The 26,004-nt window shown below is 34.5% G+C and overlaps 1 protein-coding gene across 3 annotated transcripts in view; it reads left to right on the forward strand.

Moving 5' to 3' along the window:
- KIFAP3 (kinesin associated protein 3) overlaps positions 1 to 26,004 on the forward strand; it is a 157,374-nt gene that overhangs the window by 36,007 nt on the left and 95,363 nt on the right. The window contains exons 1-6 of one of the 3 annotated variants that reach the window (XM_060133485.1): positions 2,063 to 2,150; positions 3,842 to 3,941; positions 5,189 to 5,313; positions 7,495 to 7,593; positions 14,110 to 14,288; positions 24,669 to 24,831. In XM_060133485.1, the coding sequence (XP_059989468.1) occupies positions 2,096 to 2,150; positions 3,842 to 3,941; positions 5,189 to 5,313; positions 7,495 to 7,593; positions 14,110 to 14,288; positions 24,669 to 24,831 (721 nt within the window). In that variant the 5' untranslated portion in view covers positions 2,063 to 2,095. Of the gene's footprint in view, positions 1 to 2,062; positions 2,151 to 3,841; positions 3,942 to 5,188; positions 5,314 to 7,494; positions 7,594 to 14,109; positions 14,289 to 24,668; positions 24,832 to 26,004 lie in introns of those variants that run through there. The other 2 variants (XM_060133468.1, XM_060133476.1) reach the window with 2 other exon arrangements.

The following is a 26,004-nucleotide window of genomic DNA, read 5'->3' on the forward strand; positions in this document are numbered from 1 at the left end:
ATAAAATAACGTTATTAAAATAAAAAATAATTATTAAAGATAAAAGAATTAAAAAGTAATAAAAGAAAAAAAAAAGAAGGAAAGAAGGAAGAGAGTAGCCAAACCAGAAAACAAATCCACCAATGATAACAAGTGCTAAAAACTATACTTAATAAAAACCCAAAATGGACAGACAGAACCATAGGGCAAATGGTAAAAGCAAAGCTCTACAGACAAAATCATACAAAGAAGCATACATGTACACACTCACAAAAAGAGAAAGAGGAAAAAAAATATATATATATATCATTGCTCCCAAAGTCCACCGCCTCAATTTTGGGATGATTCGTTGTCTACTCAGGTATTCCACAGATGCACAGTACATCAAGTTGATTGTGGAGATTTAATCTGCTGCTCCTGAGGTTGCTGGGAGAGATTTCCCGTTCTCTTTGTTCACACAGCTCCTGGGGTTCAGCTTTGGCTTTGCGTGTAGGTCTCCTGAGGGCATCTGTTCTTTGCTCAGACAGGGCAGGGTTAAAGTAGCAGCTGATTAGGGGGCTCTGGCTCACTCAGGCCAGGGGGGAGGGAGGGGTAAAGAATACAGGTTGAGCCTGTGGGCTGCACAGGCTGGCGTGACGTTGCACCAGCCTGTCACGTTGCACCAGCCTGAGGCATTCTCCTGGGGAAGTTGTCCCTGGATCACGGGACCCTGGCAGTGGAGGGCTGCACAGGCTCCCTGGAGGGGAGGTGTGGCGAGTGACCTGTGCTTGCACACAGGCTTCTTGGTAGCTGTAGCAGCAGCCTTAGCGTTTTATGCCCATCCCTGGTGTCTGTGCTGATAGCCGTGGCTCGCGCCGCCGTCTCTGGAGACAGTTTAGGCAGTGCTCTGTACCTCCTCTCCTCTCACACACCGAAACAATGGTCTCTTGCCACTTAGGCAGGTCCAGACTTTTTCCTGGACTCCCTCCCGGCTAGCTGTGGCGCACTAGCCCCCTTCAGGCTGTGTTCATGCAGCCAACCCCTGGGATCCAACCGAAGCCCGAGCCTCAGCCCCCGCCTGCCCCAGCGGGTGAGCAGACAAGCCTCTTGGGCTGGTGAGTGCTGGTTGGCACCAATCCTCTGTGCGGGAATCTCTCCGCTTTGCCCTCTGCACCCCTGTTGCTGTGCTCTCCTCCATGGGTCTGAAGCTTCCCCCCCGCCACCCCCCATCTCCACCAGTGAAGGGGCTTCCTAGTGTGTGGAAACATCTCTTCCTTCACAGCTCCCTCCCAGAGGTGCAGGTCCTGTCCCTATTCTTTTGTCTCTGTTTTTTCTTTTGCCCTACCCAGGCACGTGGGGGGTTTCTTGCCTTTTGGGAGGTCTGAGGTCTTCTCCCAGCATTTAGTAGGTGTTCTGTAGGAGTTAGTTGTTCCACATGTAGATGTATTTCTGATGTATTTGTGGGGAGGAAAGTGATCTCCTCGTCTTACTCTTCTGCCATCTTGGAGGTCTCTCCCCAGCTTAGTTATTGAATATTCCTCCTTTTCCCAGAGATTTGAAATGGTTTTTCTGCTATATGCTGGCCAGTTTTTTATTCAATAGATACTTCTTGAAAGCTTATTCTGTGCCAGATACTGTTCTGATATATTCATAGATATGTTTTGATGCTCTTTTTTCTTTTCCATTGATCTGTTTGATAATTTCCATACTAATATCATACTGTTGTTGTTATGTTTTGTTTTGTACTTTAACTAGAGTTTTAGAGTATGTAGGAGAAATGTTCCAATTTGTTGTTTTCTTTTTTTTAATGTGGTGTTGCTGGTCTTTGTATGTTTTCTTATATATTGTTTTGAGATCATTTTATTATATTCTCTGAGAAAATCTTAACAGAATTTTAATTATGATTGCACTCAAATTATAAATTAATTTTGGGTTATATTTTGATCTGTTGTAAACTTTGTAATTTTCTTTTGGTTTATTTCTTCATAACCTGCTGTGTATAATTCCTATAGCTGTATTTTTATTGAGACATTTTTCTGTTCTTTAGTAAAGAAGAAAAATGCTGAATTTGTGACATTATAGTACATCATTTTCCAAAGTATATTCTAAGAAATGCTGTATCCTCTGGATTATAAGGATGAATGCCTTTGGAAATACTGGATTAAGCAAAGCTAAACCAGATTCTTTATTAAGTAGGACTTTTTTAGAGCTTTTGCATATTACCTATTTATTTGACTTCAGAATAATTGTGTTCAAAACGTATATTATATCAGTGTTCTGTATTATGAATATGAATAATACTGTGAAATGCTATTATAGGGTGTTTTTAAGTTTGTATAAAAAAATTCCTCACTAAGTGGATTAGTAATATAGTGAATTCTTGTTGTTTCATAATCTGAATGGCCAGAAAGCTCAAATAAATGAAATACTTTCATTACCATAATAAATACTTATAATGCAGTTTACGAAGTACAATAGATCCTCAATGCCTATTATAGAAAGTTGAATTATGATCACTATATAATACACAGATATTTTAATTTTTAATGATTTTCAAGATTTAGTCAGCTATGTAACAGTACTAATTTGACACTAGTCTCATTACTTTATGTTTACTTAATGTATAGTAATTCTCATTAATCAATTCATTACCTTTTTCAGGAAAAAGGTGTAACAGGGATATTTATCAATCTATCCTAAAGCTAGTTTCGTTAAAAATTTTTTGCTCTATTTATGTCCGTTGGCATCAATTTAACATGACATTAAAATATTAGACTTATTTTTCTGTGTATAAGTTTTATTTGATTATTAATTTGCTTTAGTGAAGTCAGTGTTAGCCTGCTTTAAACTGCTCATTATTTTTTTAGACTTAATCTAGTTTTTCACTTATTCATGAACACATTAAATCAGATGTTAAAAAAAAACTGGCACTGCAGTAGCAAGTGGAAATGAAAGTTAAGAAATATTTTTTTATTGTCACCCATAGTATACTTACTATGTTACTTTATTTAAATCATATTTTATTTTTCTATTTACAGTTAGACTTAAAGCTGCATGTTGTGAGTTTTAGTATTTCAGTTTTAAAAATAGCTTTCTGTGTTGGAAAGAAGCATCCTACTTTTTGTCCCAGTTCTATCTTAGCTTTGTTATTTATTTATTTATTTTTAACATCTTTATTGGAGTATAATTGCTTTACAATGGTGTGTTAGTTTCTGCTTTATAACAAAGTGAATCAGCTATACATATACATATGTTCCCATATGTCTTCCCTCTTGTGTCTGCCTCCCTCCCACCCTACCCATCCCACCCCTCCAGGCGGTCACAAAGCAGCAAGCTGATCTCCCTGTGCTATGCGGCTGCTTCCCACTAGCTATCTACCTTACGTTTGGTAGTGTATATATGTCCATGCCTCTCTCTCGCTTTGTCACAGCTTACCCTTCCCGCCTCCCCATATCCTCAAGTCCATTCTCTGGTAGGTCTGTGTCTTTATTCCTGTTTCACCCCTAGGTTTTTCATGACATTTTTTTTTCTTAAATTCCATATATATGTGTTAGCATACGGTATTTGTCTTTCTCTTTCTGACTTACTTCACTCTGTATGACAGACTCTAGGTCTATCCACCTCATTACAAATAGCCCAGTTTCGTTTCTTTTTATGGCTGAGTAATATTCCATTGTATATATGTGCCACATCTTCTTTATCCATTCATCCGATGATGGACACTTAGGTTGTTTCCATCTCTGGGCTATTGTAAATAGAGCTGCAATGAACATTTTGGTACATGACTCTGTGTTATTTATTGATAGTAGACATTTAAAACCAACTACCCTTTATATCAGAGGCAAGGTGAGTGATCATTTTTGTACATCCCCTTTTTCTTTAGAAACTGCCCTTGGTGCATTAGCAAGAGTCCTCAGAGAAGACTGGAAGCAAAGTGTTGAGTTAGCTACAAACATAATATACATCTTTTTTTGCTTTTCCAGGTAAGTGTAAAAATTAGGAAATAAAAGTACTGATCTATATCTATTTCTCTCTGTCTGTGTCATTGATTTAGATAGTAGATCACTAGTTTTCTCAGTCTTCTTATGTATCTAACTATGCTCTGCCTCTAAACTTCTATTTCCGATTCTCTGTCCTCTTTGTTGTTCTGTCTTTCTTTCAGTCTACACTAACCAATGCATATACATGTACAGTAGGATGATATAATGGTTTAGAGTTTAAGAGTTATGGGCTCTGGAAATGGACTCTCTGGCTTTGAATCCAAGTCCTGCTGTATATTAGCCATGTGATCTTGGTTACATTACTTAACCTTTCTGTGCTCAGTTTCCTCATCTGTAATTGTGGATAGTAATAGGAGCATCCTCTTCAGGAAGGTATAAGAAAAAAGCCTGACGCAGAGTAAGTGCCAGTAAATGTTACTGTTTTATATACAGTTGATCCTTTTTTCCACTAAGTATGTACTACCATACTACACGGTCCCCCAGTTGAAACTGTGGATGCAGAACTGCAGATATGGAGGACCCACTATAAGTTATACTTACATTTTTGATGATACAGACGGTTGGCACCCCTTTCCCTTGCATTGTTCAAGTGTCAACTCTCTGTGTGTGTGTGTGTATACACAATATATGTTTGCAAACACATACCTGTTATGTATTCATGTATTTTATTTATACACATATATTCTTTAGAAGGATACTTATTGAGACATTGTGAAAAGTTTCTCACTTCTCAGAAATTCTAGGGAATTTCTTGCCTCTGTTCTAAAAATGTGTCAGCATTAGCAAATAAATATTTACTGAATAAATACTTGGATGAATAAATTGTCTAGGAAACGTATGTAAAACCTGATGGCTAATACTTCACTAGTTTATTTCCTGGTATCAGTTTTATTCAATAATAGTATTGTTATATTATTAGTTTTGTTAGGTGGTAGTCTGAAATTTTATTTTGAGGGTATCTGAATAGTTAAAATGGTGGTTAATTACAAAAATGTGTTTTGTGTAATTTCTAACTTAAAAATAATTACGTTTCAGGTAAGTGTTGTGTGTTAAAATATATTTAATCTCACAATTTCAAGTCTTCCTAGTATACTGTGGGCATATTCATTTATTGAAATACGTATATCAAGTCTCTTTTACATTGTTTGTACCAGTGTTTATCCAAAACAGATTTCCTGAAGTCACAAAATGTATTCCTTTAAATACATACTAAAAACTCTTCTTTAAAGCTTTTCTCAGTTTCATGGACTTATCACTCACTATAAAATTGGAGCTCTGTGTATGAATATCATTGATCATGAATTAAAAAGACATGAGCTTTGGCAAGAAGAACTTTCTAAGAAGAAGAAAACTGATATCCTTTGAAGCGGCATTTCACCCCACTGTTGCCTATTGCTGTGAGCTTTGGATGGAGAGGATTTTGTTTTGTTTGTCATTCACCTTACTTGAAAAAATGCAAGAGTGTGCGCTGAAGGTTAAGATGAAGATTGAAATTATCAGAATGAATATAGTTTTACATATTCTTTTTAATCTTTTTACAACTTTGATTAGGTGATAAGCTAGAGGGAATAGATAATAGTGGTCCTGGATAACTGAATTGGTGAGTCTCTAAGTGACTGTGCTATTTTGTCCCTCAAGATCCTTTAGTTAGCTGAAGTCTGGCTCACCACTGTTTCTTACATGGTTTTCTCTGTGTAATAAGGTGACTTTGATTGGAATGAGTGTGAATTTGGTGAAGAACATAGTTTTAAATTCTATTTTTCTAATTATTAAAAAAGTATTTTTGGACTTACATACAAATTTGAGATGCCTGCAGAAGCATAGAACCTGTGAAAGGAACCTTAAAAAGAATCAGTTTTAACCTTTCAATACAAGAATCTTTTCTGCAACTTCCCTTACAAATCGATTATTTAGTCTCTTCTTTATCATGTCACTGCTTATTGATTTAGCTCATTCTGTGTTTTGACATTCTATTTATTATAATGGTTTTTTGCTTAGTGTACTAAAGTCTACTTCCCAATAACTTCTATCCCTTGATTCTAATCTTGCATACTGAAGCAATATAGAATAAGGATATTTTCTTCAATATCACATTTCTTATATATGAAGATATTTGTCATATTTCTTCTACAACTTTAATTCTAAATTGAAGGTCCTGGCTTATTCATATCTGTCTAATATGACATGTTTTGCAGATGACAAGTCATACAGGTAACTTTCTTTTGAACCCAATATTTATTGATCTCTTTTAAAAAGTAAAAATATTATTTCTGTTGTGCCCAATATCTCATGTTTTCTACCTCCCCTTCGTGGAATACACAAGGCACTATAAAAATACACCCTCACACACACACACAGATTTGACTTTTCTTAATTAGGATCTTTATAGGTTTAGACATTTTCTGCGTGTGCTGTAAGCTTCCGACATCTAGATTGGTGTTGACTTAAACCATGTGGACAACTCAATAATCCTGGAGACTTCAGGTCATTTCTTGAGTCCCAAGTTTCCTGAATATACCTAAAATTCATTGAAACTAAGGAGGGGGCAGGATACAGAGAGAACCACTAATGGGACTTTTAGCAATCATTAATTTATACTTTGTGATTGCTTGGTGACAAGAACTGATCTTTTAGGACATATCATATTCCTATAAATATTAGACACCATTGAATGTAAGATACACCATTATTTATGAACCACTACAAAAGGAGAAAGATGCTTCCAATTAAAACTATGACATATCATGGATTATAAGATATATTCAAATTCTGGAGATGTTAAGATGTGCAAAAAATGTGTCTCAGAATCAATGGATTACAATAATTGAAGGAATATAAAAATGACCTGTCAGAATTTTGGCCATTTCTCCTAAAATCTTTCTATTTTATTAAGTCTTAAGTTTCCTTGTGTTGTGATGCAAGTAACATTCAACAAGGGGGATGTTTTTGAGCGCTTGGGGATCCTGAAGTCATACTGAAGTAATTGGTTATTTCTGCAGGTGTCCAAGGGACTATTTGGGGCTATAAGATATAATTTTTAAATTTTGTTTTTCTCTAACTTTGGGATATTTCTCTTTTTGTATGTAGTCTGAAGAGGGTGCTAAAAAGCTTTAGATATAATCAACGTCCTTTCAATATACTAGACATCTGTCCGAAGTGGAATTCACTATTCTTATTAACTAAATCATTCTTTAAGGCTATAACCTTTTTGATTCATGGACCTATTTTTTAATCTGGTGAAAGTTAGAGACTTGTGCACATACCTAAAATATTTACCTACAATTTCTGAGGATTCAAGTACTTGGTGAAGCCTAAACATGTGTTCACCCAAGGTCTGCAAGCACATGCTCGAGCACTTGGTTAAGAAGATTTGTTATAACACAATTGTGCAGGGAATAATATTTTAATTAAACTATTGGTTACAGAAAATAACTGGATAAAATTGCACATAAAATTTATTAGCACTGTTCTTCATAGTATTTTTCATTAGGTTTTCTTTGCTTCAATGAATATGGATGATCCTTAACTTGTTTACTTGATGAAGACCCTGAAAACCAAACCTTGAGAAAAGATTATGAAAAAACCTTTAAAAAATACCAGGGGCTTGTGGTAAAACAGGAACAGCTCTTACGAGGTATGAATACCTAAGCAATGAGAATGCAACAAAGTTCTTACTACACATTCAGCTTGTTCTATTTTTGTCAGATAAATAAAGCTAATACCAGACTAATTGAAAGTTCTGTGAATTTTAATGTACTACAGAATCTTCTGTCTTTAGCATTGATAATGATGTTTTAAATTTCACTCCACTATCTTTCTACCAAAAAGCCCCATTCAGCTCTTAAATGTATAAATTACATTCTTGAAATTGTATTAATCAGAAAGGATTTTTTAATCCAATGTATGACCTTTTCAATAATAAGAATCTTGTCTCTCAAACCCTGCTATATGTATCTTATATGGTGACAATTTTGTTGCTTTCCTAGGAAATTGATGAAAAACTTTTCAAAATATTTCTCTTTAATAAAAAATAGTCTCCTCTTTCTGGGGTTTGTTGAGAGATTTAACAGTTCAATAGTATGGTTTCTCAGTCATTGATAGGATGCAAAATCTTATGTCGTGAGTAAGAATGATGTGGGACTTTTAAGTGTGCATTCAATTCCTGCTCTGTAGCTGACTATTGATTTTTTCCCCCAGCTTTATTGAGATATAATTGATATATAGCACTGTGTAAGTTTAAGGTATACAGTGTAATGGTTTGATACAAGTATATGTTCCAGAATGTTTACCACAATAAGATTACTTAACAAATCCTTCTCCTCACATAATTACCATTTTGTTGTTGTTATGGTGAGAACATTTAAGATCTGTCATAGCACCATTCAAGTATACAGTACAGTATTTTTACCTGTAGTCACCACGCTGTATATTAGATCCTGGAACTTACTCATCTTATAACTGAAAGTTTGTACTCTTTGACCACCATCTCCCCATTTCCCCCACAACCCAGTGTCTGGTAGCCATCAATCTACTCCTTGTTTCTGTGAGCTCAGCGTTTTTAGATTCCACATATAAGCATATAAGTGAGAACATATAGCATTTGTCTTCCTCCATCTGACTTATTTCATTTAGCATAATGCCCTCAAGATCCATCTTTATTGTGGCAAATGTCAGAATATCGTCCTTTTTAATAAACAAGTAATATTCTATTTTATATATATTATATATAATGTATAAGTAATATATGTTATATATTTTATATAATATTTTATATAAAATATACATCACATCTACTTTATCCATTCATCCATGTATAGACACTTAGGTTGCTTCCACATCTTAACTATTATGAATAATGCTGGAGTGAACATGGGGGTGCAGATATCTCTTTGAGATCATGGTTTTATTTCCTTTGGATATATACCCAGAAGTAGGATTGCTGGGTCATATGGTAGTTCTGTTTTTAACTTTTTGAGGAACCACCATACTGTTTTCCAGAGTGGCTGTACCAGTTTATATTCCTGTCAGCAGTACACCAAGGGTTGCCTTTTCTCCACATTTTGCCAGCATTTATCTCTTGTCTTTTTTTTTATTTTTAAAGAAGATGTTGGGGGTAGGAGTTTATTAATTTATTTATTTTTGCTGTGTTGGGTTTTCATTTCTGTGCGAAGGCTTTCTCTAGTTGTGGCAAGCAGGGGCCACTCTTCATCGTGGTGCATGGGCCTCTCACTGTCGCAGCCTTTCTTGTTGCGGAGCACAGGCTCCAGACGCGCAGGCTCAGTAGTTGTGGCTCATGGGCCTAGTTGCTCCGTGGCATGTGGGATCCTCCCAGACCAGGGCTCAAACCCGTGTCCCCTGCATTAGCAGGCAGATTCTCAACCACTGTGCCACCAGGGAAGCCCTATCTCTTGTCTTTTTGATAATAGCCATTCTGACAGGTGTGAGGTGTTATCTCAGGGTAGTATTGATTTGCATTTGATGATTAGTGATGTTGAGCATTTTCATGTGTCTGTTGGCCATCTGTACGTCTTCTTTGGAAAAATTTCTATTCGGATCCTCTGCCCATTTTTTAATTGAGTTGTTTGATTTTTCGATGTTGAGTTGTGTGAGTTCTTTGTGTATTTTGGATATTAACCCCTTATTGGATATATCATATGCAAATATCTTCTCTCATTCTGTAGGCTGCTTTTTCATTTTGTTGATAGCTAGCTTCCTTTGCTGTGTAAAAGTTTTTTAGTTTGATGTAGTCCAATTTGTTTGATTTACTTTTGTTTCCCTTGCCTGAGGAGAAAAATTATTGCTAAGGTTGATGTCAGAGAGCATACTGCCTATGTTTTCTTCTAGGAGTTTTATGGCTTCAGGTCTTACATTTAAGGCTTTAATCCATTTTGAGTTTATTTTTGTATATGATGTGAAAAAGTAGTCGTCCAGTTTCATTCTTTTGCATGTAGCTGTCTAATTTTCCCAACACTATTTATTGAAGAAGCTGTCTTTTAGCCATTGTATATTCTTCTTGCCTCCATTGTTGTAGATTGACCATGTAAATGTGAGTTTATTCCTGTACTCTCTATTCTGTTCCATTGATCTATGTGTCTGTTTTTGTGCCATACCATACTGTTTTGATTACTGTGGCTTTGTAGTATAGTTTGAAATCAGAGAGCGTGGTATCTCCAGCTCTGTTCTTTGTAAAGAACAAAGCTGGAGATATTGTTTTGGCTATTCGGGGTCTTTTTGTTTCCACGTACATATATATATTTTAAATTGTTGTATTTTCTTTTTGGAGTGATCTCTTTATCATTATGTAATGTCCTTCTTTTTCTCTAGTTACAGTCTTTGGTTTAAAGTCTATTTGTCTGATATAAGTATTGCTACCCCATTTTTCTTTTTGTTTCCATTTGCATGGAATACCTTTTAACATCCTCTCATTTTCAGTCGGTTTGTGGCTTTAGATCTGAAGTGATTCTCTTATAGGCACCATATGCATGGGTCTTGTTTTTGTATCCAGTCAGCCACTCTGTGCCTTGATTGGAGCTTTTAGTCCATTTACACTTAAAGTATATTGATACGTATGTACTTTTTGCTATTTTGTTCATTGTTTTGGGTTTTTTTTTTTTAACAGTCCTTTTATGGTCCCTTCTTTTGCTCTCTTCCCTTGTGATTTGATGTCTACCTTTAGTGTTATGTTTGGATTCCTTTGTCTTTTTTGTGTGTGTTATCTATTATAGATTTTTGGTTTGTCGTTACCATGAGGTTTATATATATATATATATATATATATATCTGTTATAAACCTTATGATACATTATTATTTTTGTATAGACAGCCAATTTTACTTTAAAGATATTTAAATATTAAGAAAATAACCTTATATGTTTACTTATATAGTTACTGTTTCCACTGATTCTACTATTTTTTGTTAGATTATGTTTCTGTCGTCATTTTCTTTCTGTCTGAAAGATTTCCTTGTATATTTCTCACAGGATAGATTTACTAATGAATTATTTTATCTTTTTACATCTGAGAAATTCTTTTTTTTTCTTTTTTGAAATATTTTTGCTGGTTTATAATTCTAGGTTGACAACTTATTTCTATTTTCTAAACATACTGTTACACTGTTGACATGCTTGCATTGTTTCTGATAAGTCTGCTGTCATCCTTATCTTTTCTTCATCTATATATGAGGTTTTTTCCCTCCAGCTGCTTTAAAATGGTCTCGTCATCATTTGTTTTTACCAGTTTGATTATATTGTGCTTTGGTGTAGCTTTCTTCATGTTTCTTGTTCTTGGATTTCACTGACCTTATTGGGATTGTGGATTTATATTTTTTATCAAATTTGGAAAATTATCAATTATTATTTCTTCAGGGACTCCAATTACAGGTATATTAGGTCACTTGACGTTTTTTCCATAGTTTACTGATACTCTTTACATTTTTGCTGTTGTTTTTTTTCTTTGTGTGTTTAATTTTGGATAGTTTCTAGTTATGTCTTCAATTTCACTAATCTTTTCTTCTCCAGTCTCTAAACTGCCGTTAATTCCATTTAGTATACAATCTCAGGCATTGTAGTTTTCATTGCTAGATGTTTGATTTAATCTTCTGTATATCCTCCATGTCTCTACTAAACTTTTAGAAAATTTAGAATACAGTTATATAACTATTTTGATGTTCATGTTCGATCATTCTAACTGTGGTGTCAGTTCTAGAACAGTTTCAGTTAGCTGATTTTTCTTTTCCTTACAGGTTGTGTTTTCCTGCTTTTTTGGAATGGCTAATAATCTTTGATTGGAGGCAGGACAATGTGAAATTTTCATTGTTAGGTGATGGATATTATTTTATTCCTATAAATATTCTATTCCTGAGCTTTATTGTGAGACATAATTAAATTATTTGGAAGCAGTTTGATCCTTTTGGATCATTCTCATAAGATTTGTGAGTTTGGACATGAGCAGCATTTAGTCTAAAACTAATTATTCCATACTACTGAGGCAAGGCTCATGTGAGAACTCTACCCAGTGGCCCATTAATTATGAAGTTTCCAGTATAGCTGGTAGAAAGAGGCATTATTTCCAGCTCTGTGTGCATGTCATGTATTTTTTCTTCTAATTCTTTCATTTTGTTCTGCCCCCAGCCTCAGATTTGTAACACATGTGACTAGTCAGTACTCTGCTCAATATGTAAAGTAGACCTCTGCAGAACTCTGGAACTCTTCTCTTTTTGAAGCTCTGTCCTCTCTGGTATTCTTTTCTGTGAACTCTAGCCCCCTTGGCTTTCCTGGTCCCTTGGTTCCATCTCTTCATTCAAGAATTCTTTGGGGTTCTTCTGGGATTTTTCCTTATCTGTTTCATGACCTGGAATCTCTCAAGACAGTATTCTGGGCCAATCATGGGCCAGGTCATTTGTTTCTTATCTCTCTGGGATAACTATCCGTCATCATCTGGTGCTCAGTGTCCTGAAAACCCTTATTTTAGTCTTCTTGTTGTTGTTGTTATTGTTTCTGGTGAGGGTTTCCAATCTGGTTCCTGCTCCTCTTATGTATTAATTTCCCAGAGTTGCCAAAACAAAGTACTGCAAACTGGGTGATTTAAAACAATAGAAATTTCACAGTTCTGGAGGCTAGAAAGCCAAAATCAAGATTTCAGCAGGGCCATGCTGCCCCTGAAGACTCTAGAGAAGAATCTTTCCTCGGCTCTTCCTAGCATTTGGTGGCTTCTGGCAGTCCTTCGTGTTTCTTGGCTGTGGCTGCATCTGTTCATTCTCTGCCCACATCTTCACATGGCCTTCCCACTGCATCTGTCAGTTATGTCCTCTCTTCTTATGAGGACCCCAGTCATTGGTTTCAAGGACTACGTTAATCTATTATGACCTCATCCTAACTAGTTACATCTGCAAAGACCCTGTTTCCAAATTACTTCGAATTCCTAGGTTCTGGGTGGATGGAAATTTGAGGAGAACACTATTCAATCCACTACATCTGTCTTGGTTGCAAGAAGAAGTCTACTATATGCTTTTCCAACACAACTTTAAAACCTTTTATTAGTGCCTTGCATGGAAAGTCAGCATGGTGCAATAGTGTAAATGTGTGAGCTTTGGTTTCTGGTGGGTTTTCTTGCTGTGTGGCTAGGGCAAGGTATTTAACTTCTCTGAATCTGGGGTTCCCCACCTGTAAAAATTTTTATAGTATTTCTTGCCTCGTAAAATTGTCTTAAAATGGGTTACTGTTTATATATCAACTAGTACAGTGCCTGGCATATAGTAGGTACTTAATTAGTGAGAATTGCTTTTCCATTTCAAATATTTGTTAAATAAAAGTTTATACGTATGCATATATATTTTTCATAAAGGTTTAGAGATGGTTTATAAGAGTACATAAAATGAAATACTAAAAAAATTGAGCAAAATCAAGACAATAGGAGAGCAAAAAGACTATATTGGCCATAATATTCTATGTAATTCTGACAGAAAACTTTCAGGTTTAACTCTGAAGCTTCCTGTCAGTCAAGGCCAAATGGAAAACATTATCTGTTACATAATCTCATTGTCAAAAGGGAACAATTAAATGAGTTTCTTGTGAGAATGTAAGCATTTTTATTACCAGTATCTAAAAGAAATTTTACTTAGAACTAGTAGACAGTGGCCTCAACTTTGGTTAGTGTAACAGTTATTTTACTGAATTTCATATGGCCGTTTTCTGTAGACTATCAAAAACTCATTTTGAATATGAAAAATAGGTTTTAGTATCCTTAAATTCAGCTCTAGCTGTACTCTACATTTTTTAGCACAGCAGCCCCTAATTGTTGAAATTTTACCTTGTTTTCTACATGCTTGCCTGTTTTATTATTTGCTAACATATACGTTTAATTGACATTTGATTACAATTAACCTCTTAGCTCCAAGAGGGTAGGAATCATTGACTTATTTTGGTTATTGTGTCTTTCTCAGCATCATAAGAATATTATTTTATATGTAAGTTTTGTTTCATACAGCATATATATCAATAATAATAGTTTTCTAATGAATAAATTAACTAGTTAAAATTTTCAAGATAATATACTATCTTCTACATCTGTTACTTTAATGGGTAGAAATGATTTATTAAATTGTTGATTCAATATGCCAGTTATTTAACTCTCATTTATTTTACTTTCCTAGTTGCTCTTTATTTGCTTCTGAATCTTGCTGAGGATACACGTACAGAGCTGAAGATGAGGAACAAGAACATAGTTCACATGCTGGTGAAGGCTCTTGATCGGGACAATTTTGAGCTGCTTATTCTAGTTGTGTCATTTTTGAAGAAACTCAGCATTTTTATGGAGAATAAAAATGATATGGTAACTTACATTGAAACAGCCCATGTTCACCATTTTTGAGTTAGAATATTTTGATAAAAAGTAAACACATTATCCCCCTACTGAGATAATTCTAAATGAAAATTTTACAATGGCAGTAACTCACTTAAGTGGCTTCATTAAGAAATATATTTCATATTAGTTAATTATCCAGATAATTAAAGTTTTCTGGATAAAAATATTTTCCTAATATATTGTACAGAATGAATCTTTCCATATTAAACATAATATATAGAAAGTAATTTTAACTTTAGATTGTGTTTCAGAGTCATCTGGCCTTATTATTTTCCCCTAAGGTACTTTTCTCCTGCATTTCTGGTATTAGTGTGTGGAATTACAGTTTAGCCCAATCTGTTTCTCATTTATTATTCCAATTGGTAGCTGCAACCTGTTGATTCTGCTTAAGTATCTCTTGAAGCTATCTGTTCTTTCTATTCCCAGTGCCATTGTGTTAGTTCATGCCCTCTTTATTTATACACTCTTCATTTCTTGTTTGAATCATTACAGTAGGTTCCTATTTGCCATCTTACATTGTGTTGATGCAGTTGTCTTTGAGAAATAGTACAAATTGATCATATATTATTTCTCCAGCTGAAAAATATGTATAATATAGAAATATAGAGAGATGGAATAAAAAAATCTGCTTTTTTCCATGTCATTAAAAAGTCTTTGTAAGCACAGTGTTATATTAAATAGATCATACATTAACCATACCTTGCCTTCAGATACTTAAGTTGTTCATAATTTTAGCTATTATAAATAAGACTTCAGTGGACACATTTGTACATGCATCTTTGTCTGTATTTCTGTTTATTTTCTTAGGATAGATTTCTCAAAATGGAATTATTGGATCATTGGCTTTAACTCCATTGGAAACTATTTTAGAACTGCATGTTAATACAAGTCATTATGTGACTGTGTATTATTGGTATAAGTGGATTCTCCTTCAGATAGTCTAAATATATAGTAGTTCTACCTGTTCTTTTTCCTTCTTTTAAAATCTAATGAGCTAGGAAGTAGCTTATGCTTATTGAACAATATGGCATGCTCTTTGAAAACCTGAGACTGATTAATTAGATTTAATAAGTGCCTTGAATTCTGATACTTGGAATACATGAAATTTTATTTTATCCACAGATATTTAGTATGTGTCATTTTCATCATTAGTTTTGATGATTATTGATGATCACTGTGTCTGATACTCTTTTAAGATTGAATTTACTTAATCAAAAACATGTTTTTGTTTTTATCAATCTTATATTCAAGAATAATATGACATGGTGATATATATACTCCTGAGTATAGTTAGAGTGTGGCTAAGTAGTCGCTTCTCCTTGCTGTAAGTTGAAATATATTCTTCCATTTATGTGTTTAGAATAAGTTCACCTTTATTAGGTTTGCAAAATTCAAATTGATTTGCCATAAGCATGTGTCTACTGTGCATTGCTTAGATTTGTATTTAGATAATACTCTTCTTATGTGTTTATTCTGTCAAAACTGATCTCAGGTACATAATTAAAAATTATTTTCTGGTAAAATCATAGATTCAGAAAATAGAATATAAATTGTCTCATCAAACCTCAGTTTTTATTGGGGAGGAAAAACAGGTTCAGAAAAGGTAATTCATCCAAGGTCATAAGAATAATTTGATTGGCAGGGTTTTTAGGGTAGATGTTATGAATTTCATCTTTTATTGTGGAAAAGAATTCATTTTATTTAAGGGTGTTGTATAGAATTAGGATTTTTAGAGCTCAGCTGGACCTTATCTCTATGTTTACATTTTGTAGATTAACTCCTAGTTTTACAGATGAAGTAACAGAGGATTAGAGAGGTTAAGTAATTTGCTCAAGGAAATATCTCCAGGATTCGGCTTCCTACTCCTTTTCTCTGCCTCCAAGGCAAAATTTATTTTTGTTTTTATTTTATATTGTTTTTTTTTAAAAAGATTTTTAGCAAGACTAAGTATAAGCAATTTTTAAATGTTGGCTTTCAGAAACACTGAAAAATAGTTACTTAAAGGTTGAAATAAATTTGCTTGTCAGTTTGATAAACTGTCACTTTGTAGAGAACTTTTAATAAAAGTACTAATTAACTATAAATTCCATTTTAGAGACATAAAATTAAGAGGGTTTTGCATGTTGAGACAATGACTAAATTTAGCTTTGGGCATTGGGCTTTTATCAGCCAGAAACATGATTAGAAGACTGTGTCTAGTGTTTAACTATCTGATTGGGCTACATGTTTTACATTCCATTCTTTGCAATGGAAATACAAATTAAAAAAAAAAAACTCTCCAAGTTACTTTATTAAGTTTGCCATAACCACCAGTGTGTACTGTTGCTGTTTTGAAAGAAAAATATTACTTAATATAATTAGTAACAGATGAAGCCTGTGGCATTTTTATTTAAGAGGGATGGAGGGGAGGGATGACTGATCCATTTGTGAGGTTGTATTATTTATTTAAATAAAGTGTTCATTTTACTGTTATAATGAACTAATACTGACCTTGCTTTTTAGAGTTATATATTTTAAAGGAAGTTTACTTTGCATAAAAAATCTTTCAATTAATTATTTAAATTGAGTTTTCGTATTTTTTATGTAAATACAATATGATTAAAAGGGAATAAGTCATATTAGAATATGAATTTAAGAACAACAGAGAGGATATATATTCCTTGGGTTGCTTATTTTCTTATTAAGTTTTGAGACTTGTTTTTGTATTTTGAATATAAGTCTTTTATCAGTTATGTTTCCAAGTATTTACTACTTTTCTGTGGCTTGTGTTTTCATTTTCCATGAAGAGCAAAAGGTTTTAATTGTTATGAAATCAAGTATATCAAAAAAAATTTTAATAGATTGTATTTTGGTGTTATATCTAAGAAATCTTTTCTTTTTTTTTGTTTTTTTTTTTTGTTTTTTTGAAATCTTTTCTTAACTCAAGGTCACAAAGATTTCTTCCTGTGTGTTTTTCGAGGAGTTTTGTAGGGTTTGTGGTGTTGTTGTTTTTGTTTTAGTCTGTGATCCATCCATTTTTAGTGAATTTTGCAGATGGTGCAATGTATAGATCAATATCCATGTTTTGAATATGGATTTCCAATTGTTCCTGCACCATTTGTTGAAGAGACTATCCTTTCTCCACTGAATTGCCTTTGCACCATATTGAAATTGCCTTTGTACTGTTTTTGTTGAAAATCAGTTGGCTATGTATGTGTGGTTTTATTTTTGGACTCTTTTCTGTTCCATTAACCTATGTTTCTATGCTTTCGCTGATACATTTTTGTCGTGATTACTGTAGCTTTATAATCTTGAAATAAGGTAGTGTGAACCCTCAAATGTTGTTGCTGTTTTTCAGAATTATTCAGGCTATTTCAAATTCTTTATCTTTCCATATATTTAGAATCAACTAGTCTATTTCTTTAACAAAATATCCTGGAATCTTGATTAAGATTGCATTGAATCTATTGGCAGGATACAGTATATTGACCGTATTGAAGTTTCCGATACATGAACATGGTATAACTCTCCATTTATTTAGGTGTTTCTTGATTTCTTTCATCATTTCATAGTTTTAAGCATATGTATTTTGCACATATTTTGTTAGATTTATACTTAAGTGTTCTACCATTGTAATGGTAGCTTTTAAAAAAGAATCAGTTTCCTGTTGTTGAATGATAGTACATAGATATACAGTTGAATTTTGTATATTGACCTTATGTCCTGTGACCTTGCTAAATTCATTTTTTTACTTGGGATTTTCTAAGTAGACAATTATATTACTTGTAAATAGAAAGTTTTATTTTGTCTATTCTTAGCTATATACTTTTTATTTCTTTTCTTTTGCCTTTTTTTTTTTTTTTTGGTCTTACTGTACTGGCTAGGCCCTCTAGTATGATGTTAAAAAGGAATGCTGTGACTTGACATCCCAGCCTTGTTACTGGTTTTAGGAAGAAAACAATGTCTTTTACTATTAAGTGTAATTTAATATAGTTTTTTTTATAATACTTCATTGGTTTAAGTAAGTTCTGTTCTAGTTTGCTGAGAATTTTTATCAGGAATGGTAGTTGGATTCTGTCAAATGCCTTTTCTGCATCAATTGAGATAATCACATGGTATTTCTTCTTTAGACTGTTAATGTAGTGAATTGTATTGGTTGACTTTCAAATGTTAAGCCATTCTTGCATTCAGCAGGTAAACACAACTTGGTCATGATATATTGCCTTTTTATATATTGCTAGATTTGATTAGCTAATATATTGTTAAAAATTTTTGTGTCTGTGTTTATGAGGGATTACTAGTTTATAGTTTCCTTATGATGCCTTGGTCTGGTTTTACTATTAGGGTAAGTCTGACCTCATAGAATGAGTTGGGAAGTATTCCCTCTTCAATTTTTTTGGAAGGGTTTGTGTAGAATTGGTGTTATTTCTACTTAATTGTTTAATAGAATTCACCAGTAAAAAAGTCATCTGGAGGTAGAGTTTTCTTTCTTTGAATTTCTTTAATACCTATAAGACTATTCAGGTTATCTGTTTATTTTTGAGTGGTAGCTTTGCAGTTTGTATCTTTCAAGTAGTTTTTCCATTTCCATTTTTCCATATCTTTCAAGTAGTTGTTGTCAAATGTATAGGTGTAAAATTTTTTGTACTTTTTCCTTCTTATATCTTCAGAGTCCAAAGGTCTGAAGTGACTTTTTCTGTTGCATTACTGATATTGGTAATTTGTTTTTCTCTCTTTCTCTCTCTTTTTTAATAGGTTAGTGGTTTATCAGTATTATTAATATTTTCAAAGAACCAGCTTTTGGTTTCATGTTTGATTTTTGGAGGATATTTTCACTGAATATAGAATTCTAAGTTGACATACTTCATAAATATCTCTGCATTGTTTTCTGGGTTGCATAGTTTTTGATAAAAAGTCTGATGTCATTCTTATCTTTTGTCCTCTATATATAGTGAGTCTTTTATTTTCTGCCTGCTTCCAAGATTTTATCTTTGATTTTCGAAGTTTGAATATGGCCAGGCACACAAGTGCATGTGTGTGTTGTATTCTACTTGGGGTTCTTTGAGTATGTATCTGTGTTTTTGATGTCCTTCATTGTTCTTGGAAAATCCTTAGCCATTATCTTTTCAGGTATTCCTTTTGTCTCTTTCTGCCTCTCTTCTACTGGCTTCCAGTTACACATGTTAATCCATTTGGTATTGTCTCATGGCTCTTGAATGCTGTGTTGCTGTGTTTTGTTCTTCTCGTTTTTATTTTTTTGGGGGGTGGGGTGGGGTTCAGTTTGGAAAATTTCTATTGACCTACCTCTGGGTTTACTAATCCTGGCATTAGCTATATCAAGTCTACTAATGAGCCCTTTGAAGTTTTCCTTCATCTTCGTATTATGTGTGTTGTGTGTTTTAAAATTTAATTCTTTTGGTATCATTTTTTTCTGTGAGATTATCTGTGTTTACATGTGTTTTTCATCTTTTCCAATAGAGCCTTTAACATATTAATCATAGTTATTTTAAATTCTCTGTCTAGTAATTATACAAGTCATATCTGAATCTGGTTCTGTTGATTGCCTTATCTCTTATCAATGGGTTATTTTCTTGCTCTTTCATGTATCATAATTTTTTGTTGAAAGCTAGATATTATGTGTAGATTAGTAGAGTGAGATAAATATTATTTATGTATGGAAATGGACAGACCTTTATTTTAGGTCTTTAATGTAGGGGGGGATTAAGTCATTTTTGTCAAGAGTTTAGCTATATTTGGTTATCCTCCAGGCACCATTAGCTTCAAATTCATCTAGCGTTTCTTTGTCTTTGGTAGAGTATTGATGGTCAGAGGATTTTTCTCATTGTTCATGTTCCACCCTCTATTTCAGGCTTTCCTAGCGTGCCTGTGACTCAAAGAGGCTTTCTCCTCATTTTAACTCTCCCCCAGTAATATACTGCTGTTATTTGTCGCTTGGCTTTTGCTAATCTGGTGCCAGGGGCAGGGAGGGGATAAGAAAAGAGACTTTTTCCATTGTTCTAATTTAGTTTCAGGCTGGTCTTAGGCTTATCCTGTGTCCATGGTTTTCAGCAATGGGGCTTCCTAAGTCATCCTGTCAACACCTCTCAGGAATTTTTCTCTGTTTCCTTGCCCCAGCTGCAGTGGGTCTTCACCTATGCTTCAGATGTGACAGGATTTGCCATACTTCCCCAAGAGGCTTAAGTCTTTTTTTTTTTTTAGGGGAAATGGGAGAAAAAGATCCAGACAGGATTTTATGCCTTCTCCCCCGTGGCAGCTGTGCCCCTCTCCCAGACCCATGCCACTGAGGGGAAGTTTTCTTCCATCTCCTGTCCTATCCCCAGTTTTTCTTGTGACCCTCTGATAAGGTCCTTGGAAAAGAGCTTGCAAGTGGTTGCAAACTCCCTGAGCATCTGTAGCTTCAGAGTTCTACAGTCTCAGGCTACTTCACATTTGGCCTTTAGCTACTTGTTTAAAAGTTTTTGTGCAGTCTTCCTAGCAACTTCTGTGGCAGCTTTCTCTCCAGTGCTCTGCTCCATATAAACCAGTGCTCATGACCCTTATCTCCTTGGGGGTGCCTATTTTCCTTATATTTCAGGCCAGTTGATTTCCGTGCAACCTCAGCTCTCTGGTTTTTTTTTTTAAGTTATGATTTTGTATTTGGATTTTTCTTGCAGTTAGAGTGGGAACCATATCCTTTCCAGATTTTTACATCCTTAGAGGAAGTTTGAGATTCTGCTTACTTTTCTTAATCACTAATGCCTCTATCTGACTAATTGCATGGCATTTTAGTTAATCTGACTACTTCTGTTTTCACCTTCTTCCAATATATTCTCTACTTTGTAGTCAGAATGACAGTTTTTAAAGAGCTTCTCGAATGTTATATTTTCCATGTTACTTCGGGGCCTTTGTACACTGCTGTTTTTTCCATCTAGACAGCTCTTTCCTCTGCCTCTTCAATTAACGTTAGCTAATTTCTGTTCATCCAGTACGTTGTTCTTCCTCAGAGAAGCCTTCCTTGACAGCTCCTCACACTGAGATTATATCAGGTTTACTCCTTATATTCTCTCATGATACTCTGTTTATTTCTCACATATAATATCACAATTTATACAGTTACAATTAGATAACTGTATAATTGTGTGTGAGACGGTTGTTTTGGTTTTTTAACTGTATTTCATGCTCTCTAGAATATAAGCTCCATGAAGACAGGAACCATTTCTTTCTTGTTCACCAAAATATACCCAGGGCTTAAATTAAGAAATATTTTTTGAATGGATAAATAAATAAAGCTGGAAAAGAAGTTATACACTGTAATCAAAGAAGCTACTGTAAGAATTACAGTTTTACATAAATGTGACAAATATTTGTCCCTGGCCTCTGTGGAAATTATTGTGTGAAGTTAACAAATGAATCCTGCAGCCTGCTTGGAAGACTAAACTAAGAGAAAGGGAGAACCAAAGTTAAAGAGTCTTTGGAGATGGACTTGTACTTTTTAATAAAGAGCTCTAGGATATGACTGCAGTGTGGCCATGGAGTATAGATACAGGTCTGAAGGAAAAATTGTTGTTGGTTTGTCAATTTACCATTTAAAAAAAATTGTTTACTCATTGGCATGGAATGAAAGGAAAAAAATATATTGAGGCCTCAATTATTAATGTGATTTTTATGAGGTCAGTGAAAATTTACAATAAAGATATGGGAAGGGTGGTATAAATAAATGCTTTAGACCTCCCATAAAAGAAAAAGTAGAGCAAGGTTATTCATAAATATTTTGGTAATGAACAAGAAAAATATGTAGTTATATAGAATTTCTCTCCTTTTTTGGCTATTTCTTTGTAACAATGATGGGAGATATTTTTATAACCAAATTTTTCTGATTATTACTTTAAGAAATGTGAGTACAGGGCTTACACTACCAAGTAAGTTCTGTCCTCTGATTTCTCATCCTAAAACAAGCTCTCTTGAGGCAATTTCATAATCTTCTAGAGTGGGGATCAACAATCTTTTTCTGTAGATGGCTAGAATAATCTGTATTTTAGGCCTGCCCTTCATATGGGCTCTGTTGCAACTACTCATCTCTGCTGTGTAGCATGATAGCAGCCATAGACAGTTTATAAACAAATGAACGTGGCTGTGTTCCAATAAAACTTTACTTATGAAAACTGAAATTTGAATTTCAAATAATTTTCATGTGTCATGAAATATTTTTCATTTTTTTTCAACCATTTAAAAGTGTAAAAGTCAGAAACCATTTTTAGCTCTTGGGTTGTATGAAGACAGATGGCAAGCCAGATTAGACCCCACTAGCCATAGTTCACTGATCCCTGTTATAGAGTTTAAACTATTACTCGTAGCCCAGCTTCTCTTCTGATTTTTGAAGATTTCCAAATATCCACTGAATATCATCTCAAACATGACAAAACTTTTAGTAATTTTTTGCCCTCCTTGTCCTACACCTGTTTTTCAATTTAAAGATCTTAGTTAATGGCACCTACATCCACCTTATTGACTATGCAGAAAAGGAACCTGAGATTGCTCTCCCATAGGCCTTCTTTCAAGATTGGCCCTGGGCTGGTGTCTAGAGACTTGGACTCAGGAGTGTTCTCACTGTGTCCTAACTCATACGTGTAGCTTACTCTTTACACAAGCAGTGTGGCTTAAGCTAAACACCTGCTTTCCTTCTCAGGGTTTGGAATTTTATTTTATGCTAGGCAGAGGTTTCCTATGTGACCAGCCCCGAATAAAAACCTTGGACATCGAGTCTCAGTCTCAGTTCAGTGCTGGAGCATGTTCTGTGTGATTCTATGAGGAGAGGGTTCTAAGAAGCTTACACCTGGCTTCTTTCAGACTTTGCCCCCATGTGCCTTTTCCCTTTTCTGATTTTACTTTGCATCCTTTTATTGTAATAAATCATAACCATGAATATGACTATATGTTGAGTCCTGTGAGTCCTCCTAGCAAATCGCAGGACCTGGTGGTGGTCTTGGGGATCCCCAACACACACTGACCAAGCCAAAAGCCTGAAAGTCACCTTCGAAGCTTCCTTTTCACTTCACATTCAAATGCTTTGACCATATCTTCTAAACACGTCTCAAATTATTTTTTCCTCTTCAACATCTTTGTCCTTTCTTTGATTCAGACCTTAATCACGTCTCACCTGTCTAAGGTAATATATTCTTGTGCCTGCCTTCAGTCTCTACCTATTCCAGTCTGTCCTATACAGTGCCCCTTATTTTCACATTTTTGTGTATGTTTGTATGTATGTATGTTGGGTGTGTATGAATACATATGTATATGTGTGTGTATTCTATTTATTATATATTATATTTATTATATTTATCTTTATATAAATATGTGTGGTTCTAGTCTGACCACATCACCCTCTGGACTTAAAATCATTCAAGGCCCTCTACTGCCTAAGGAATAATGTTAAACTTCTTAGCAGAGCATTAAAAGCTTTTTGTGATCTGTCCAACGTCTGTCTGTATAGGCTCCTGCCACTTCCCAACATATACTTTATACTATGGCTATATCAAAGCACTTGCAGTGCCTCAGACCAGCTCTTTTATGCATAAATGCCTATGCACTGTATTTTTCTTCTATTTGGATTACCAGTGTCTTTACCAGAGAGCAAATTATTATACATTGTTTAGAACTTTGTTCTGAATTTAGTCTTTTCTGTTCTTCTAGGTAGCTTGTAGCTCCTTCTACATTGTTTCTAGAGCGCTTCATGCATTCCACTTTTATCATATTGTATTTAAATTATTTGTTTTATTTCTCTGCTGTGTTTTTAGACTGGAATCCTTAAAAGCCAAGACAGAATCTTGTTTAATCTAGCACAGGGTCTGGCACTTAGTAGGTGGAGTCCATAATGTGCTTTCAAGAACCCAAAGTAATTTGTCTTCCAGTTGATGCTATGAAATGAGGGAAGGAAGGGATGAACTGGAAATATATATTTCCTCCTGAAACGTTTGGTTTCAGAGGGGCTTCCCTGGTGGCACAGTGGTTGAGAGTCCGCTTGCCGATGCAGGGGACACGCGTTCGTGCCCCGGTCCAGGAGGATCTCACGTGCCGCGGAGCGGCTGGGCCCATGAGCCATGGCCGCTGAGCCTGCGCGTCCGGAGCCTGTGCTCCGCAACGGGAGAGGCCACAACAGTGAGAGGCCCGTGTACCACAAAAAAAAAAAAAAAAAAAAGTTTGGTTTCAGAGAAGTTTACAGATTAAAATGAGAGTAAATAAGTTAACACATAGTTACTTATAAAAAATATATACATGAGGGTAAAAACAATGAAAAAATAATTCTTTGTAATCTGTTTTGTTGTATTGCGCAATAGAGCCTGACTGCATTTGTATTATTACTTTACATAGGTGGAAATGGATATTGTTGAAAAACTGGTAAAAATGATACCTTGTGAGCATGAAGATCTGCTGAATATCACCCTCCGACTTCTACTGAACCTATCCTTTGACACAGGACTGAGGAATAAGATGGTACAAGTTGGGCTGCTTCCCAAACTCACTGCACTCTTAGGTATGCTTTTTAAAAATTAACGATAGTGTTGCTTGGAATTTCCGACATCACTAGAAAATTTAAGTCTGTCTTGAAAAGTCTGCTGAAAAAAAATCATTGTGTATATGTTCTTTGATTGGGTACCTAAATATAAGCAGAATGAATGAAAAATGACCTGTGCTAGGATTTCCATGGTGGTATAGAATGAAATGGAATAGGAACTTTTAGCTGTTTGACTTCATTTACCCCTGTGAAAATGAAACCAGAGTGAAAATATAAAAATACTACTATGGGAGCAAGAATGAAAAATTACTCTCTCTTCAGCATTTTTTTAAAAAGCAGGTATTGTTTAAGTTCTTATATTCTGCCATACCTTTAAAATACTCCTTACCAATATACAAATGTAGGGAGCCTTTTTGTCATCAAGTAAAAAAGGGCATTTTTATATAGTGTCAGAAAATATTATATTGGAGGATTCAGTTTATACATTATTTTCTTTCAGCTATTAGCAAGATATCTATATAGTGAGGATGGATTCAAGAACTAACTCTTCTGTGCTCATACATAATGCTTCTCATGCATAATGCTTCTTAGCAAGCTATGTAAAAATGCTTTTTGATCTGTTAAGTGTCTGTCTTCATAGGCACCTGCTACTCCCCAACATACACTTTATACTATGTCCATACTGATCCCCTTACTGTTCTCTAAACAAATTCTTTTATGCCTCAGTGCCTGTCCACCTGCTTTTTTCCTCCACCTGGAATGCCATTGCTTTTCTTAACGAGAAAGCAAAGTTTTACTCAGCTGTTAAGACTCTGTTTCTTTGTTTAGCACTGCAGCTTCATTCTTTTTTTTTTTGTAGCTTTCTCCATATATTCAAATATTTTTAAGCAGTGGAATAGTTGGAATGATTTAAAATTAAGTTTATTCTTAGCTATCTAATATCTGCGAATCCAGTCTAATTGACATCATCATTTGTTTTTTACAATACTAGAAGTAAAATTTATTGAATGTTTACTGTGACAGTTATTTTGCTGTGTGCTCTGTTTACATTATCTTATAGAATCCCCGTCTGAGATCTTTACCCAGGATTACACAGTTAGATAAAAGACAAAGCTCAAATTCAAACTCAGGTATATCTGCTGCCAAAGTTGGATTTATTAACTACTATAATAAACTACTATGTATAATAAT

This window comes from Lagenorhynchus albirostris, chromosome 2 (assembly GCF_949774975.1).
Source record: "Lagenorhynchus albirostris chromosome 2, mLagAlb1.1, whole genome shotgun sequence".
Lineage (NCBI taxonomy): Eukaryota > Metazoa > Chordata > Mammalia > Artiodactyla > Delphinidae > Lagenorhynchus > Lagenorhynchus albirostris.